The sequence below is a fragment of the Lycorma delicatula genome, chromosome 3 (assembly GCF_047948215.1).
Source record: "Lycorma delicatula isolate Av1 chromosome 3, ASM4794821v1, whole genome shotgun sequence".
NCBI classification, from domain to species: Eukaryota; Metazoa; Arthropoda; class Insecta; order Hemiptera; family Fulgoridae; genus Lycorma; species Lycorma delicatula.
The window spans coordinates 165,943,875-165,965,178 of NC_134457.1; the positions used below are offsets into that span (position 1 = coordinate 165,943,875).

The window sequence follows — 21,304 nt, forward strand, 5'->3', positions numbered from 1 at the left end:
TGTCAGTCCTTCAAAGCTGTTTGTCAGCTTTGACATAATGTATGAGTACATTACTTCTATTGCTGGAATCTCTCTGTAAAGATTCTGTGGGTTGAAATTTAACCTGCAAAACTGAGGCCACTGAACCTAGGTTTTTATTAAGTTTAATACTTTGTCTGTAGACTTAAGACTAATGTTTCCCACTTCATGTGAAAGGAAAGAAGAGTAATTATGGTAGTAGTTGTGGAATATGAGTCATGGAAACACAACCTTTCAGTGAAAAACTGTTTTCACATATTAGGATTCATGAGAAAAGTTAGTAAATTCTGATTATAGCTTTAACAATAATTTCTTAACAACCACAAGCGTTAAGTTCCTTAGAATCTTTGCTTTTGGCACATTTGGAGTAGGTAAAATATAATTAATTTTAAGTACATTTCAGAAAATTAATTTTGTAAAATAAAAAAGATGTAGTTGTATCTAGAAATATAAAGAAAAGGTGGAATTTTAAAATTCAGAACAGTGCAGATATAAAGCAAGAATTTTATAAGTATTTCCTTTCATGTTCAGCTATTGTGGAGATAATATTGATTGAATTTTTACTTTATATTACAAGTAAATTGATTACTGTAAGAAAAAAAAGTTTATTAAAAAAATTTTATTCAACTTTAAAGTTTATAAAAAAATGCTCTAAAAAGTAATAAGGTTTTACAATAGGCAGTTTTTATCGATCATTTTTAAAAATTTTCCAGAACGTAACAATTTAAGAACGTTAATAATTAATGTGAAATTCAATACCAAATAGATATACTCATGGTTATGTCTAAATATACTGGGTGTATATAGCAAAGCATGGAGTTCATTTTAATCTAGTGATATTATGTGTATATATTTATATAATTATTGTAATTAATAAATGTTAATGAAACAATTCACTAATTTATCCCCTTGATCACTATTTTACAGGTATCTGTTCAATCTTTAGATTTCTTACAACATTATTAAAATACACTCCTAGATTATAAAATAGGTTGAATAAAATAAAATTATTTTGGATTGCATTAAATCTGCTTATATTTCAATTCTTTAATTCTGAATAGAGAGAAAGTAACATTGATCCTGTGAATGTCTGTTATGTTTTTGATGTATAAGGTGTATGGATTGTGTGTATGTGTGTGTAATTTCTTGGGTCGGGTTTTGTTAGCTTCCACCACTATTTTTATAATATGCATTCTACTTACTGACCACCAATTTTATTGACAATAATAATACATAATAATTTAATAACAATAGTTTCATAGAAATAATTTAATTGCTTTAACAGCGAGCACTATTTTGGTTAGATAATTGAGTTACCATTTAACCTATTTGAGCTTTAGAGATGTGTAAAATGAAAAATAGTTGTATCACTTTTATGCGAAATGTTTATATTCCACCTAAACAAAAGCAGTGTAAATGAAGTGATGTTGAGCATAAATGACCTTGAGAGATGTGATGTGGTAAAAGAGTGTAAATGTTCACTTCTGTACTAATGTTTTGTTTCTATTTAAGTAAATAACTAGGAAGCGTAAAATTATTTGTTTTTCATTTAACATAAAATATTTCACTTCTCTCAGGTGCCTAGAAATATAAAACTGTTCCTAAAATAAAGTGTGGTGGGAGCAAAGAATTGGTGTTATGACGGACAGCTAATGGAACTTAACCACTTTTGCCCTAGTATCGTATGCGAGTATATTAATTAATTCCTGCAAATTTATAACTGGAATTTTTTTATTTTGTAAACTATTTTTTTATTGAAATGTTGTATTATTTATTTAAAAAAATTCTTTAAACGATTCTTTATGGCATTCTACTCCATAAATGATACATGTGGTTAAATTACCACATAAATGTTTGGTTCTATTTCATAGATGAAACAACTTTCAAAAAACAGTAATGAGTAATGCAGAAGTAATTTCCTTTGTCATTTTCTGTTTAATTGTTTAATTAGGTATAGAGCACTTAAATGAGAGTAATCTTTTCCCAAAAATAGTTCAAAATTGAATTCACCTGAATCAGTTCATATTATGATAGTCTGGACTATTGAAGACAGGAAGTTAGTAGTTACAATTTCTTGTTGAAGCAAATCTTTATCTTTTATGTTGTAGTTGTTACAGCTGTGATAAATAATTTTATAAGCCTGGAAGGCTGGTAGCTTCTTGGCCTGGAGGTGCTTTTTAGCACCAGGGGTTTTTCTTATTGACATCTAATATCTCAGAAAGTGTAACAAGCTATTCGGTATTGTGGTTAGCATATGGCTTCTAGATCAGCTAATTTCTTTCTATTCACTCTTGGTCCCAGAGGTAAAAAAATTCATTCCTGGTTAGGTTATGGAGTTTTTTCTACATTTTATAATTTCATCTTCCTTTAATATGTGTGCAAAAGCATAAAAATTCTGAGTCAAATAAAAATATAAAAAAAAAAAAAAAAAATATATAATCATAAGAAAATCCTGATTTTTTTTCAATAGGCATCAACTTTATTCACATTCATTAATGGTAAATTTTAGTTTGTAAAAAACTATTTCATCTTGTTTTATCATTCCTAAAGTCAGGAGAAAACAAATATTAAATGATAAGCTGTTCATATCTAGATGATTTTCTTTTAATGCTACCAAATGAAATATTGCTGGAAGATGGTCATACTTGATTTTTTATTCTGTAATGTCTTTTGTAATAATATCAAGATATGGAAAGGTATTGGCTCAAATATTAGTGTTAACAACTGGTTGCAACACAAATTAGCATATATTTAGTTTTATGTACTACAAATTTTTTTAAAAGTTTTTCATTAAAGGAAGATTACAGATATGGCTGGATCACCCACACTTCTTTCACAGTGGATTTTATTTTCTGTGACTTTGTTCTGTTACTGAATAAAAAAAATTATAAAAGCTTGTTAAAAGAACAAGTTAAGAGCATCACATTTGAATTCAGAAGAATTCTACCCAACTTCATGAAGCAAAACACATAATATATATTACTGTGTAGTGTAAAATGACATTTGAAGGTAGTATGAAGCAGAGTGAATGGTGGTCATTATCAGATTAGCTGTGATACATAAAAGGAATTGTATTGTCATGAAAATTGACAATACATAATAGAGGTTTTCAACTTAGTTTTAGTCTGTAAATAATAGTTTATTGGCAAAAACTTAAATAATAATTTACAGAAGGTGTTGATAATGATGTCCATCCACTTCTATGCACTTGTCAACATGTTTGGCCATGTTCCTGGCTATTCTTGTCAGCTGTACCCAGTCTTATTTCCTGGATAGCATTGCATTGGTATTGTTTGTTTTCAATTCCTCCAGGGTGTGTGGATTGCTCCTAAAAACAATTTTTTTTAAGTAACCTCACAGAAAGAAGACAGTACCAGTCAGATCAGGGGATCTTGGTAGTCACAATTCTTTAGGAATGATTCTTCCACTGAAAAAATGCATCTGAAATGTTGCATTTCCATAGCAGAGTGAGCAGGTGAGTGACGCTGTCCTGTTACAACCAGCAGTCACACTCATTCTCTTGAAGTAAGGCTATAAACTGTTGATAATTTCTTGGTAGACAGCAGCATCTACAGTTTTTTTTAAAATAAGGGTCCTGTTATTTGTTGCCTTAAACCCGCACACCATAAGCCTATTTTTTGTGTTTGTAGGGGAGATTCAAAGAAAATTTTTGGGTTTTCGGTACCCCAGATTTGGTAGTTCTGATTATTAACATACCCAAGAAGGTGAAACCATGCTTCATCTGTGAAAAACACGACCTAAAGTACCAATGTTGCTTCTAATGAAGCTGTTGAATCATTGACAATAGTGAACCTTTTTGCATAATCAGCATTAATTAGGTCATGGAAACCTACATTCGATTTGGAAAACATTTCAACATTCTCCTCACAGCAGTGTCGGCTGAACCTAGTGAAATGTTTTTTCTGGCTTAGTCTCTGCAAAGATTTACACTGTATGAGGAGATCTTGTAACTATTACATCAATGTCCTGTATAACCCAGATCGTTAAAACTGACCTGTGTTGGGCATGTTTCTGGTCTAACATTGAACCTGTTTCATGAAATATTTTAATTAACTTCTGAATAACACTTTTCATTGGTACTTCCTTTTCAAATTTCTCCCTGAACTTTCACAGACACAACATGAGATTGTCTCTAAATAAGTTCCCATCATGAATATACATTCTTCAACAGTTAACTGGATTTCAACTAACAACATACGATTGCGCAATCTTGCTCAAATATGCAGCTGATAAACAGTTCTCTCCATTCTAGCTCCGGTTGTATTAACAGCCTCCACATTGTTTTACCCATCTCGCACCAAAATATGCATTTTTAACAAAGTTATGTGTTTAGTACAACTACTATGGGATCTCTTTTAAGTTGAACATTCTGTATTGCCTGAAGAGCTAATTTGCTTATGTATGTCATAATGCTAATACAAGAATTTCTCTTGTCATTTAATAATACTACAATATGAGCCATCTTACTAATAGTTTTATTACATTCATCTTGATTATTGTCATCTAGATTGGTAATGCAAATGTAAATAAATACAATTGCTCATATACTAAATTGATACTATTGGCCATATTACTAAATTGTTATTTGGCTGATATAGACTAAATTTTTATAGCTATTAAAATCAGGCTTAGTTTATTTTAAAATATTGATTTTAATACTCTGTTCAGGTGATAATCCTTTATATTTTGATATGTTTATGTTTTACATGAAAAATGCTATCAATTGAAAAAAAATATTTTTGTTTAGACTGAGACATGTCTGCTCAAACTATGTTTATTTTCTTAGTTAACTATTTAGATTAATAGATACCATTTTTATACTGATTTTTTCTCTTCTGTTGGCTCCAGTTATCACCAACCTCATAGTACTGTGTTTTTTTGCTAAAGAAGAACCTCTTTGTCAAACCTTTATATTTAATTTTTAAGCTTTATTTTTCTAATTTTGTCTTAAGCAAAATTATATACTTTTAATTAATTACAATTTTAGATAATGATCTTCTTTTTATTCATTCATTGTCATTAATAGTTAAAATAAATAAGTTTATTAAACTGCACTAATTTGATGTGAATAGTGAATTCTGAATTATAGAATATTTCATTTATACAGTCTTGAAAGCTGTTCCAAGTAGATAATGTTTGGATAATATTACTATTATGTGTGGTATTTCAGAGATTTGAATACTACATGATGTTGTAGAATTTATGCTTAATAAAGAGAATGAAAAGTTAAAAAGTTATTAAAGATAAGTTAATTATTTTTACTGTTAAAAGTAAAAAAGGCAGTCGTGGAACTGGCCAACAGATGTGAAAACTTCAACTAATGAATACCGATTAATGGTTTATAATTATATTTGACTATATTACTATTTCTAACTTGTGCTAATTTTATTAAAACATATGTTTTTAAATGATTGAAAAATATTAGCAAAATAATTTTAATTAATTTTAACAATAACAAAATAATGATATGTATTATAATTAACAGTGATACATTTTATTCCATTTCTGCAATGTTTACATTATTTGTATTATCATCATATTCTAAAAATGAAACAATTGGTTTGTGGTAACTGAAGTATGAAATAAATACTCTCGAATGAAACTTATCCAAATATCTTATAAATACTGATATATATATATATATAAAATTGTATACATTACTATATACATACATAATACATAATATTATGCCATATATGCTTTTTGAATGTAAGTGTCACATCCACACATTATAATAAAAAATACAAAATATAAACATGAAATACATTTTTTAAGTGCTTACTTTTTTATCTAGTATTTTTCACAAATACTATAATATGTTACAGTGAATTTAAAGAATTATTGTTATGAGTACATATTGAAATATTTCATATAAACAAACACTTTGCCATATAATAAGCAAACATTTCAATGTATATATGTATACAAGCACAACCGAGAAGCAGCGTGGTATGGCTAACTATAATTCACAGTCTTTACCTTTATACTAATTTATATCTTTACCATATACTAATCTATACGTATGTGCGTGTAGGGGCATATATATTGAAAGAGAGCGATAAAGAGAATTATTGTGAATCACCAGCAGTTTTTTTCCCACCACCATCCTCTGCTACTACATATTATACTATACACTCATGTATGCGTATATATATTCTTGTTGTATGCCTTTTTCTCTTTCATGTATTTATATGCTTAGAGTCTTGTGCTACGTTACAGATTTTGATTACGAGTCAGCGATTTTTCCTGTGTTCCTATGTAATTCGTATGTACAAAAAATTCTGACACAATGCACCTAAAGAAGTTTTCACTTTAATAATTACTCTTCAGAAATATTACAGTTTTATTAATATGATTATAATTTTTTATTTATTTTAACATCATAAAAACATTATTGGAGTTCATTTAGATATGAAGCAGTTTAAGTTTCAACTTGTATATATGATAAGTGAACTGTTAATGTCACAATACTATCCTTGTAGTAGAGATATCTTCTTTTCTCCTATTGAAGAGATATAATTTTCTGTCAAAAAGGAATTTTTTAACCAAATCTTATTTTTTTATGTTTTTGGTAGTGTCCTTTATTGTGTTTTGGTATATTCTTTCTGGATATGCCAATATAAGTGTTCAAAATACATATGTAAATTATATTAAAAAAAAAAATTATATAATTTTCATTCATTATAAATCGGTGAGGACTATTATAAAAGAATGTTGCAGTAAGTTCTTGAACTCTTGTCAGTATTTTCTTCCTGACAGTTTTCAAGCAGGGGAGGGTGAGGTTGGACTTAGGTATTGGAGGATTAAGAAAATTGTTAAAGGTGATAAGTCTAGAATATTTTGGATACCACCTCATAAATGTCTATAATTTATAGTGGAGGGACAATGATTAACATATTGTGTGTGCAGCATGTGGACATATTTGTATGTTTGGTGAATTATATTTGATAAATTATTTTAAAGTATGAAATTCAACTGTAATCTTTAGTTAGGAATATTATTTAGTTTATTTACAAACAAATAATCATTTAAAAGAAAAAAAAATCAAAACATTTGTTTTAAAAAATATATATATAGTCAAATTTAAGTTATAATAAAAAAATATTATTTAAATAATAATTTCATTTTATATTATTCAAATATATAATATTAATCTTTATCATCGTTATTAAATATTTCAAATTTTATAAAAATATCTCAAGTTTTGCACAGTATCACTTCAGATACTGTTTAAGAACAATTATTTGGACCTTGATATAACATTTAATTAATTGTGAGAGCTTTGCTGTAAAAGAAGTGACTGATTGGAATTGATACTCATGAAATGTATTACTTCTAATATATGATGCTGCAGAATGCAGGTTGAAGTACAGTTACAGGTAGTTGTTTTAAGTAGATTTGAATGTCCTGTCATGTTAGCATTTAGGTTCAATTTATAGCAATGCTTCATGACTGAGTGGTCTGAAACCACAGAACCGATTGTTGGACTGTGAATGGGGGCTGTAGTCTATTATGAGACAGAATTATCTTGAAAATAAAACTTAACTAATCAAAATGCTGGAGGTGGAATGATAACAGAAGTGTGTGATCAAATGTACCTGATAATTTCAACATCACATATATAAGTTTTGTTTATTATATTATCAAACCATTGTCCACCTTATTTTGTATCTATTTGGTTTGACTGGCATAATAATATGTTAGATTATTTAATTTTAATTATTATGTAACAGAAATCAATTGTCTGTTAAAAAAATGTATTAACTCCAGATAAGTCTACACAAAACTTCTTATTTATTTTAAAATTATTTTAAGAGTATATTATAAATTATGTTAAGTTTTATAATTATTTTAAGAGTTACAACAGTCATTTTCTGTAAGTTATTGCAAAAAAAAAAAATGTTTTTTCAGTAACTGCATATATGTTTACCATTTTGTAAATTAAAATATTTTACAGCATTGATTAATGTATTGTGTCTAAATATTATAAATAAAAATTATCAAAAATATCTTATTTAGAAATGTATGCTGCTGTATTTGATTACTTATACAATATTATTATTATCATTATCAAAATAAATATTTTGAGACAATAAATTATAAACTTACTTTGTTTGTTTTTTACTTTATATTTTGTATTTTGTCTTCCTGACATATTTTTATTAGCTTCTGTAATTTCATTCGGATTTCAGTCTTTCCTCTGGATTTTTATTAAATTACAAAATCCATCTTCTTATTTTAAAAGTTTCCTTTTTATGTAAAAAGTTCATATATTCTGGAAGTAGTTGAATATAGAACGTTATATTGACCAACTCTTATATTTATTGGTTACTATGAGCTGATTTTCAAGTAATTTTAAGTATCAGTTTAGTATTATAGAGAGAGGTTACATTAAACAAAAAAAAATTGCTTTCAAACAAAAAACTCAATGGTTTTTACGAAAAAAATTGTATTAAATTTTTTTATTATGAACTCAAAATAAGTAATATTTATCATCACAGTATAAGAGGGACACATTTTATTTAAATAAATAATCTTGCCAGGCTAGGGAGTCATAACTGCATTAGAATTCTACAATTTACAAAAAATAAGATATTAATATTGGACTCGCTAAATGTTAAAGTACTAAGCTTTTAATTAAGGTTAAATGATTATCAAATATTCTCTAAAGCTACACATTATTTTAATTGAATATGTAATTATTCACGTGCTTGACTAAAACCATTATTTAAGTTTTAAACAAGGACTGTCAAGTGCCACTGAATTCAGTTGTTTGTGGTAAATATTTTCTGCACCGATTTAAGTTAACATAGCTTTGATTTGTGATGCCTAGCAATAATACCCACACAATCAGAATGTTTGATTGACAATCGTGAATGTATTTTAAATACAGATAAGCAAGGAATTAAAAAAGTCTGTTTCTCTAGCACATATTTATATTTTCTGTAAAAAATAAATAAAACAAAGGTATTACATAACCAATTTACACAATCACATTTTGTTAGTTTAAATTGTTTTTATTATTTTTTATAAGTTTACATGTAATTTTTTATTTATTCCCGATAATTGATTCGACTGAAAATGATAGTTTCTGTTTACTACCGTCATCATTATTACTTTTAGTTTTTGTTTCTTTTGCTTTTTCTGGTGTAGAATTTTTCAGTAAAGGTATTTGTAGAGATATTTTTGAATTATTTATGATAACAGTTGACAGTATCTGCTGACCGTTATAATTCAATACTGTCATATTTTCTAATTCTTTATCGGCAAATGCTTGTCTTTTTCTCAATCTTTCAAATAGTTTATTATTATTAAAATATTTTTTTGTGCTATCATTTTGAATCATTTGTTTTGATGAATATTCTGAAAAATAAAAATGTATTATTTGTTGTACTAATGACATAGTATATCTAAAACAACATTTTAATGAAAATCTATTTAATACCAAATTTTTACCTTTAAACAGTCAATATCAATAGTTATGAAGGAATTGAACTTAATCAAATGATAAGTTCATTACTCTATATAATCATGCCCCCTTTTGGACTTAACAGTAATTGTAAAGTAATTAATATTCTTATTTAAAAAATAAATAATCCTAAAATAAAACTTCATTTCTACACAAGATTAGTGAGTACACAAATTCTTTGAATGTTAAGAAAAGAAAAACTTTTCAACAAATCCTATATATATTATATTTATAGAAAGAGGGTAGAATATAGCAAATGAGTGGAAGAATAAATTTAATATTCATGTAGAATTTAACAGATATATTTTCTTTTGTTATGATGGATTTTCATCAAGTAATGGCTTTATCCATTGACAATAGGATGGAGCACATGCATGGGTGCATGCGCCACCCCCCCCCACACTTTTAGTTCATTCAGAAGTTTTCTGTAACTGAGTGAAAGAAGTAGAAAAATAGAAAATAAGTTATATGCAGTACCACTATACCACAACAACTGTTCTGTGTGTAGGATGCAACTATAGGGCATCCAGTGATGTTTGAAAGCCTTATAGAGTGCCAAATACGGTGTGTATTGCCAAATTTATTAAATTCTACAATTTTTTATTTATTTTTTTAAATTTGTTACACCGGGTGATTAAAAAAGGGCTTCACAACTTTAAAAGCATATAAAAATTTGTTTAGATAAGTTACAGATTCGATTGAGGTGTCATTTTATAGCAAAACATTTCAAGTTTTGACTTGCGTAGTTTATTAGTATCGAATTTGGCCAAAACTTCTCAAACTCATGAAAACCCTCATGAAACTTTGCAATCCATTCAAAGTTTTTTGTGCGCTGAGCAAACAAAGACTGTATGGCTCAATTTTCTTCCAGGAGGCAACTATACAGTATCATTTATTTGAACATGCTTCAAAATTTTGTAATTCCTCACTTAGATGATGACCAAGATGCACACCATTACTATTAGCAAGATGGAGCACCACTTCACTAATGCCTAGAAGTCCGAGATTATTTTGATGTTCGATTCCCAGCTCAGTAGATTGGTTGTGAAGGTCCAATTGAATGGCCACCTTGCTCTCAAATTTGGCCTCACTAGATTTTTTCTTGTGAGGTTTAATTAAATATCAGGTTTATGTACCACCTTTGCTTGCTGATCTTGTTGAGCTTAACTTCAAATTAATGCCGCAGCTGCAGAGGTAATGCCCAACTTCAGTCTGGAATGAAATCGACTAAAGGTGGGATGTATATTGCATTAAAAATGGAAGCCATATCAAACCAAAGTGAATGTTGGGTGACAAACTTGATGTATTTTTCTATGAAATGAGATCTGAACTGAATCTATAAGTTATCTCAATAAATTTTATATACTTTTAAAGTTGTGAAGTCCTTTTTGAATCACTCTTTATTTTAACTGGTTAAATGATAGAATTTTTATGATGTTATCGGTTAAGTACTATGACGTACACACATGTTCCACATCCTCTTTATACCAGTGATCAAGTATACTAACCCACTGGGTTGGTCTAGTGTTGAACTCATCGCAAATCAGCTGATTTCGAAGTTGAGAGTTCTAAGGTTCAAATCCTAGTAAAGACAGTTACTCTTTTATGGATCTGAATACTAGATAATGGATACCGGTGTTCTTTGATGGATTTCAATTAACCACACATCTCTGGAGTGGTCGACCTGAGACTGTACAAGACTACACTACATTTACATTCTTACATATTATCGTATGAAGTAATTCCTTATGGCAGTTCCAGAGACTAAACAGAAAAATAAAGGTCAAATATACTTCACGATGCTTTTAATGATTTTCTAAGGGACCTTACTGTCATTAATGTAGACAAAAATGATGAATCGTTCAAAGAATTTGAACAGTGCAGAGACATCCTTGATACCTGGTCGGGACATTGTCAAACAACAGAGAAAAGATAGTTTTGGATATTTATTAAATTTAAATCTTGTAACATTTTAAAATAAAACTGTTATTTCATAAAGTTTTTCACGTCTTTGTTGCATGATTTTAGAGTAAAGTACGTAGCTGTATACATAATTTACACACTACAAAAGAAGTTATAAAAAGCAAAAGAATTAGAACATTATTCTTTTGAACATTATATTATTTGAATTTAATTGAGTATTAGGATATTAAAATTAATTTTTTTTACCTGATTTTTCTTGTGTTAACAGAAGAAAGACACAGCAGCAAGGGACATTTGTCCAGGTTGTGCGATTAGTAGGGAGATAATAGTCTCCCGCTACTTTTGCGTTCCGTAACAGAATGTTTAAAGTAATACTTTACATAATGGTATCTGCAGTTTAAAAATTTTGAGTTTTCACATGAGGTTCTCACCAAGAACACCACCTTTAGTGTGAAAAGATTGAGAAGCTGACTCATAAATATCCTGAAAGGATACTTGATTCCACCTCTAATGTAAAAGATTCAATAATTGAAATTTTGAGTCTTACTTCAAAATACTCAGACTCAAAGAAGTGTTTGATCAGAAAAAGGTTATGTTATAAAATTTAAACACTGATGACTGAATTATGAGCAAAAAAGTTATTTAAACTATGGGCATAAACAGACATTAACACAAAAATATTTTAAAATTTGTTTACTGAAATTATCTACTATTTTTTTTAAATGCCAGTATGAATTTAAGTCTTTTAACAAAAACTGTTTATGTGTTTTTAGCTGATAAAAGACAGTACATTTTTATTTTAAAAATCAAGATGCAGACAGTCTTGACATACTAAAAAATAATACTTATGAAACCAAATTACTTTATTACTAATTTCTTGATATTTACTTTAGGTTTAATTTGTTGTGAGTAAATTATAAATCTTATACACTTTTCTGTAGTTATCTTTTAAAAATAATATCTACGAAGGAGGAATACATTACTCCATATTTTAGTAGTTTTGTTATAATATGGAAAAAACATCAGCATTATCATCACCTTGGAAAGTTGGTTGCATATAGCAATTTGTTTGTTGGAAACATTTTAACTGCCTTTGATACAGTATTTTTTGGGCTAACAACAACTGCATTTGAGGACTGCTACTTCGGCCATCATTGTGTGCCTGTTGATATCTGTAATGTAAGAGGTATATTAATGGCAGAATATATTGCATCTTCCTCATAAAATTATCGTGGTATTATCATTTATGACAATCATTATCAAATTATGGATTTAAATATAAAGAATGAGCTATGCTAATTATTGATTACTAATACTATTTACTTTAAACAAAGAATAGGAGAAAATGCTAAAGAATCGTTTAAAATAAATACATTTTTAAAACCAGTTAGTTATTTCAGCTACTAATGGTGATAACAAAAAAGTGTACCTATGTATACATTTTCGGATTCTACATATTAAAACGAACAAAAAATGTTACGTTAAAAATAACGACTTCCCTTCGCTTTCCTACTGTCCGTCATTTTTTTTTAAAGAAAATTGATATGTTAAGATATGATTTTGGAAATCATAATATTTGACTTACATGTTTCCAACAACTTTCTCTAATAAATATAAAATTATGTAATAAACACGTTCACAAATTTAAAGAATTGCGACCACGTCAATTTTTTAACAGTTATACGTCGGTGATAGTTAATTATATCAAAATACATTTTATAGGCCAAAATGTTATGCCTTTCATTTTAAACAAAATGAAACCTTATTTTTGAAATTCGGTTTACCAACAATCAAGTTATTGCAGAAAATTAATGATAATTTTTAGCCAGATTTTTTCACCACTATTAAATTAATTAATTTGAATGTACTTCAATTTTTTTTGTACTTTCAACAGGAAATAACTTACTCAAGTTAAACCAACTTTTAAAAAAAACTATTTACACGTCAAATTGTGGCATTTTTATTTATTGCTTTGCGTAATAATTTTGGCACATGAGCTTGAAAGCTTATGCATGGGATATGGAAATGGAATTTTGTAGCGTATAAAAAATGCCATGTCTGACCGGATTCGAACCCGGGACCTCCAGATGAAAGGCCAAGACGCTACCACGCCACCACAGAGATCGGCAATTTTATTTATTTTGAAATAAATAAATAAATAAATACCAATTATTAATAATATTTAGTTTTCTGTAATTACAATAAACAAATTTATTGTAGTATGAAGAGTTTAAATAAATAATTCCATTCTAGTTTTACTTTTTATTTTCCTAGAGCAATATACGAAATGTATCGCAAATATAGTACCTCCATTGGTGAAAGTATACTGTAGTAGATAATAATTTGATGCTTGTCTCACTATTTCAAAAATCACTTGTGTAGCTCTGGTATGAGAAAACTATTTCAATTCTCTACTAAAGATCTCCAAAATTAAGCACTAGGGTTCTGTAATCCATACTACAGAGTGTCCCATATAAAACGCAGATCATCAATCACTCATCCATGAAATTTCAAAAGTCAAGCTTACTCCCCTACTCGTTACTGAAATGAACTCGTCCAACATCTGAACATCGCGGCGACGCAGTAGAACACTACCGATAGTAACAACAATGCAATCATAACGTTCAGTGTATTGCTAGAGACAAGTGGTGTTTTCGTTAGATGAACGTGTTTTCATTGTTGAGTCGTACTTCAGTACGAAATCAGTGGTTGCAGTGCAAGATTTGTTTCGCCATAAATACCCAGATAAACCAGCTCCTAACAAAACATCAGTATTAAGGTTAGTTGCAAAATTTAGAGAAACTGGTTCTGTTAATAACAAGGAACACAAAAGATCTGCGTCAGTGTTGAATACAGATACAGTCACTGAAATCAAAGACCGATTACTCGCCTCGCCAAATAAATCGATCAGACGTTTGTCTGCTGAAATCAACTGTTCATCGGGCGACCAAACAATTACAATTACGACCTTATCGCATTCAAACGGTTTATCAATTTCTTGAGCCTGACAAAGAAAAAGGGCTACAATATTGTCAACGGTTCCGTCGATTTCTGCGCGAGGGAATTAATGTTATGGACTCGTTATTTTTCACAGATGAAGCATGGTTTCATTTGGAAGGCTACGTAAACAGCCAAAACAGTAGAATTTGGAGTGCTGAAAATCCCCACGTTTATCACGAAAAACAATTACACCCGCAGAAGATGGGCGTGTGGTGCGCGATATCGCGGAAGAAAATAATCGGTCCTATTTTTTTCGAGTACACCATTAATGCAGAACGATATCAGGATATTTTATTTCAGTTCATCGCACTCTTGGAAGAGTTAGACAGACACTGCTGGCTACAACATGACGGTGCGACATCGCACTACGCAGATTCAATTTCTGATTTCGTTGAGGAATTCTTTGGTAATCGTGTTATCGGTCGAGGCTTGTGGCCACCAAGATCTCCAGATTTGACTGCGGCGGATTTTATTTCTATGGGGTTACCTCAAAGAAAAAGCCTACAGCAACAAACCATGAACACTTGAACAATTGAAAGTCAATATTGAACAAGCTGTATTAAATATCCAGCCACAAACTTTGAAAAATGTTGCAAGAAACGCTGTAGAAAGAATTGAAGCTTGTATCAAGAAGATGGCGGCTACTTCCAACATTTACTCTAAATGTAAGGTAATGGATGGTAATAATAAAAATTACATTTACATTTACACATGCCTTTTTATGATTTCAATTCCTACCAATATAAGGTTGGGTTGCGTTTTATATGGGACACTCTGTATTTAGGTGTTCCCAAAGGTACAAAGATGATCTTTCTGGGCAAGCTAATTGTACTGCCACAATTTGCTTTACAAAAGAGTAATCATAAATACTAGCAGACATTGATATTAAAGTGTGGTAGGAGCACTATTGTATATAAACAACATTCTTAGTATAAACTACATAGATATTTGAAAATAATTGCTGGAACCTTGACGTAAAACAGCAAAAGGATTTACTTGTGTCCAGGAATGTTATTGTGAAAATTGATGGTTCCATTTTGGTTGATCCAACTTCATTAGTGACATTTGTGGTGAGGTTGCAGATTAGTTGTCAGTTTTTGTAAAGTAACTTCACAAAGTGCTCATCTCAGTAGATGGTCATCTTCATTAATTGCTTGTATTGTTGTATAAATGGGTATTTTTTTTTGTCCCTTCTTATACTGCCCCTTGGATTTTCCTCAATATGTTCCAGTACAAATTCTTCCAACTACAACGTTCCTGTGCTTCACAGTCATCATTCGTCATGAGCTGCAGGAGAAAAGATTCTGGTTCTTTTAATATTTCATTAACCTGAACATTATTAGCCATATGAAAAACCTTTTTTAATAATGCGATAAATTTACACTACTCCACTACTAAATTTTCTCCAATCAACAGAATTTCACCAACTCTCTTATGTTCTGCAACTGAAGTTTTCATGTACTGTCAAGCTAAACTTTCATATATTTTCACAATGCCTGCACAGACTCTAAGCTGTCAATTCTTTAAGAAAAGTTTCCTTAAAGTTTTATTCATTATAACATAAAATTTCTTTCAACTGACATGCTAGTTATTGGGTGATTGAATGAGGTGAAAGCTGGAACACTACATAAAGCAAATATAAATATATTTATATTTATTTAATATTAGTAATTTTTTCTTGATGATATCACCACATAAACTTGAAGCTTGTGTGTGGAGTATGGAAGTATGATATGGGTATGGATTTAACATGATACTGGATTAACTGCTGCATAATTATCAAACTGTTTGATCCTTACAGTATTTATCCAGTTTGGATAAGGCAGTTAGCCTTCCAGGTTTTGTGGGCACAGGATGGAGGAGGTTCAAATTTTAATACAAAGATATTGCATGTAGCATATCTTTTTAAGTCTATTTAGAAAAAAAATGATGCAAGCTAGAGCTTGATTAATTGATCCATTAAAAAATAATCTGTCAGGTTAAAAATGTTATCACAGTTTTAAAAGAAATGCAAAGGTAAACTAATAAAATTGAGCTCTGCAGGTATTTGGTGGGTTATTAAGTTACTTTAATCTTGTAGACAAGTCCATCCTAATTTTTAAATATTTCTACTGCAATTAAAAATCTGTTAAAAGAGAATTCAAGGCAATTTGCAAGTTTAAAAAAAAAAAAATGTTCATTGAGTTATATCTCAGTGTGAAAAAATAGCAATAATAGGGAAAAATACAAATGAATAAAGTGCACAAGTTGGCATCATTGAAAAAAAGTAGGTTGTGTAACAATCTGCTTTGACATGTGCAGCACATATTATATAAATTGTCATTGGTCATTGTCAGTTGATAGAACATTTACATAAAATTTAAAAATAACGAAGGCAGAATTTTCCATTAGATTAAAACTGCATACAGTTACTAATTTAGTGATAGAGAATGTTTGGCCTGAAGTACTAATGAGAAATATATTTAAAGCATGAATTAATTTTTATTTTTGTGATATAAACAAATATTACAGTAAATCTCAAAATATTTCTGATAAAAAGAATGAGTTGGTATTGCAGCATTTGATGAAACTTTTTATGTAATACATAAGCCACTTTAAATAGTGAATTGCAATTTTAATAATATTGATTGGTATTTTACTTCCAGAGGGCATATTCTGTATTATAATGCTACTCTTTAGAGATTTAGAGATCCGTTTAGAGATTTAGATTTATTTAGAGATATGTTTCTAAAAGATCTGTTATTGTAGATTTTATATATTTATATACATCCAAAATAAAATATAAAGTAATAAAATGATGTTAATAATAAAATATTAAAATGCTGTTCCACCCAATACAGGCAAGGCTTATTTGGCTGTTACATCTAGCCTATTTTACTCCAAATCATCTTGGTGTAAATGGATGTAGTTTGTAGTAGTATATTTTATATCTTTAAAAACATTTTTTAGCTTAGTGATTAAAAATTTATAAAAGTAAAAATAATGTTTACTTAACACAAATACTGTGTGTCTTTAGTTTATTATTTATTTATTATTATTTTACTTAACACAAATACTGTGTGTCTTTAGTTTATTATTTATTTATTATTACTATTATTTTATTTATTATTAATGATCAGATGATTTACTGTTACATAGTCATTGTCAACAAGTTGAATGCCATGCTAATTCATTAGAAGTGTGATTAACCACCATAAAGAAATATTGCTTCCTTTTAATTTTTTCGTGATCTGTAGAAAACATTATTAATGATGGAAGAAGATGCTGAATAAATAGAGTCATAAATTGAATATATACAATTCACATTATGCCACCATAACAAAATAAATGTTGAATGCAAAATATTATACATTATTTAAAGCATGCTCCTTTTCATGAAATTAAAGCATGAAACCTTTTATCTTTTGAATTAACCGGGTATAAAATACATCGTAATATACTCTCTTGTAAAAATTCTTTAAAAATTTAAAAATCCCTTTACTTATAACCAGAAAATACAGCATTTTATTTTAATATTGAATTACTATTAAAATGTTACTTTCCACCATTCCCTTCTCTGATGTACTTTCAGTGGTTATCAGCTGTACCAGCTTTCTTCTCTAAAAGGTTATGAAATCCTAAGCTTTGATAATTTATCTAAGTCTGTTCATTTACTGTTTTTTTCATGCAGGTGAGCTTGGTTTATGTACTATAAGTATACAGTATGTTGTAGCATACACAAAATAAAAATGTAATATCAAAAATCGGTGGCTGAAGCCTAGAGTCTATCAATGTATGGTTTAATTTTTGAACACAATAATAACATTGTAAAAAATTTAACTTGTCAGAGTTACCTCTATGTATTAAGTTAGAGGTTTACCAGTACCTCAATACATAGAGGTACTGGTGAACCTCTATTTTATTGAGGGAAAAGTAGAGGTTCTACTAACAGAAGACCAATTCAAGTTCAGAAGAGGTAGAGGCATTCAAAAGTAATATTAGGACTATACCTATAATTGAAAAGAAAAATAGCGAAGAAACCAAGACACATTCATTGCTTTTGTTGACATGGAAAAGGTGTATGATGGGGAATTGAAAGTTGCTATTCAGTTTATTGAAATAGCCAAGAATAAAGTACAGAAAGAGAAGAATAATTTACAATCTATATGTGAATGAGATGTGGTGAACATTAAGAGGAGGAAAGTATCAGACCAGGGGTATGCCACTTTTGCCAGTTTTATTCAATGGATACATCCAGAGAGGTCTTGATAAAGTGAGAAAAAAGATGCGAAACAATGGAATTGTAAATGTACATGAAGTAAAGGTTGGTATGTTATGTCTGCAGGTGACATAGCTATACTTGTAGGAAATGAACATGATTTAATAGAATGCTGGAGGGATTAGAACAGACAACTTGGCTTGAAGTATAATTTAAAAATAAATAAAAGAAAGACCAAAATATGGTAGCAAGCAGCAATGCTGCTTGAATTCGCAAACTGTGTCTGGGTAGTGAACAGCTACAGAGCTTAGACTTCTTTACTTAACTGGGCAGTAAGGTAACCCCAGATGGAAGATCAAAGATGGAAGTTCTAAACTGCTTCAACCAAGCAGAGGCAGCATTCAACAAAAAGTGCAGACTTTTCATGGGGACGAATGTCAGCATGAGATTCAGGGAAATTCTGGTGAAGATATTTGTGTAGAGTATGCTACTCTATAATAATGAAAACTTGGGGAAGCGGAGAAAAAGAAGTCTGAAGTCTCTGAATTATGGTGCTCTACCACAGGATGATGAAAATCAGCCGGGTTGACAACTTTGTCAATCTGTTCAAGTTTTATCTAGAATGGAATTAAAGAAGCCATGCTTATTAGAAATGATTAGAAAAAGAAGAGCCATAGGAATTGAATATTCTAAGTCATAATAGCTTAATTAAATTCATCCATGAAGATGCTATAGAAGAGAAAAATGCTGGACATAGACCTAGATTGGAATATGTTATATTCAAAATGATGTGGGCTGCAGGACCAATCCTGAGCTGAAGAGAATGGCTGACATATGAAGAGATTTTTTTACAGTAGAGAGTTACATAAAGAGAGTCATATGAAGAGTGTTTTAAAGTGTTCAGTTGGTAAAAGTTTCTTAATAAATTTAGATGATTTTAAAAAATATTTTTGATAGCTTATTTTAATGAAATAAAGTTGTAAGATTAACTTTATTTTTAACATAAGGAAAATGTTTTGGTAATTGTGCACTATCTGTACAATTTATTATATATTTGTATCCTCACTTTTTACTCCTGTTATACTCGCACCTTCATTTTTCAGCCAATCGTGTTGATCATTAAAAGTATCATGTGGATGCACTTTTTGTCAGTTATTAAAAAGTCATATGGATTTTTGTGGTCCCAGGCATGAGAAGATTAACAATACATGTATTTAAAAAATATTTAGATGATTTATTTTCATTTTTTAGTAAAAATTTGAATCACTACATTTTAAAACTATTCATCATACTAAATTCTACATTTTCAATATAAAAGTCTTCAAAAGTTGAATTGAATGAATTGTGACAAACGACTAGCATCAAAAAGACAAACTAGTATTAATAGTTTGAATGAGTCATTCATTAACTTCTGAGTGGAGATTGGAGATAGTGTATATAATATGATAGGTATATTTTCCTGCTGAAAATACTACATTAATTTGTTGTCTTATCCTATTAATCACAGATTTTCTGTAGCTGTTTTTCATATGTAAATCACCTAAGTACAAGAGATAAAACCAAGAGTTGCCTTGCTCTAAGGGTAATAATGTTTATTATGTAATCAGTCCTTACAGTGAACAGATTAGTCACTTGTAGGATTTGAATATCACCAGCAAACTGATGGATTAACATGCTGATATACAACCAAATATATGGCTTATTGAAGAAGCCAGTGGGAAAGCTTCACTTCTCACTTTCTCTAGGAAGCTTTGTGTAGGATGATTGTTATTTTTGGAAGTGGCTGATGTATATGCAAGTTATTTATGATTAAACCATAATTGTTTTAATTTAGGTTACTTAACACAATTATTTATTTTGTGATAATCTTTGTTGGTAGTTAGATGGATAAATAAGTTTTTATTTTTCAATTTGAATTAGTTTCAGAAAAATTAAATCCTTAAAAAAAGGATCCAAATAGACATTTTTTAATTCAACCTGTTGTAAATATACAGATCTGTTTAAAAATAATTTTTGCATTTTCTCTTAAAGTTAAAGTGTTGTTGAACTCTAGCATTGCATAAAAGTTTGCATGGTACATATATTTTATTGTAATTGTGGTATTTTGTATGTAATTTTATTTTTCATTTTTTTTTTTTTTTTGGTATTTATTCATATTTACAATAAGTAATAATATAATCCCATTAATTTAATTATCCTACCTTCTTAAGGCAACTTGAGCAGCCATAACTCTTTGTCTTTCCAGTACCAGTTGACATCTTGAACAACTACAGGTTTTCCAGTGACATAATTTTTTATGTCCCTTTAATACTGAAACCACTCCATGATTACGACATCTGGCACATTTTGGACTGCGACCTGCCATATTCTTGATTTTTTCTTTAGCTATGTATCAAAGTATGTAATGCTCATTAATTTGTGATTAACTTCTAATCTTGACTTTGCTAATATGATATATGATAATAAAACTAAGATGCTACAAACATGCATCCATAATTGTCATTATGGATGCATGTTTACTCTTGAACTACTAGAAGAGTAAATTATTTAGACGAGGGGATTTGTATGATCACATATGTAAGTAGACATTCTCTGGTGTGATGGATGGTATATCTTAACTGTGTTGTGTCATTACATAGGTATATGTTATTAAATCTTACAAAAGCTCAGTGGTA

General features: G+C 29.3%; 1 protein-coding gene across 1 annotated transcript; it reads right to left on the bottom strand.

The window, feature by feature from the left end:
- Positions 1 to 4,360: 4,360 nt before the first annotated feature.
- LOC142321244 (doublesex- and mab-3-related transcription factor 2-like) lies at positions 4,361 to 20,994 on the bottom strand. The gene is made up of 4 exons (XM_075359242.1): positions 20,831 to 20,994; positions 12,470 to 12,603; positions 9,142 to 9,402; positions 4,361 to 4,542 (listed from the first exon to the last, which is right to left on the bottom strand). Exons 1-4 carry the CDS (start codon positions 20,992 to 20,994, stop codon positions 4,361 to 4,363), a joined length of 741 nt encoding a protein of 246 aa, XP_075215357.1.
- Between the last annotated feature and the right edge of the window lie 310 nt (positions 20,995 to 21,304).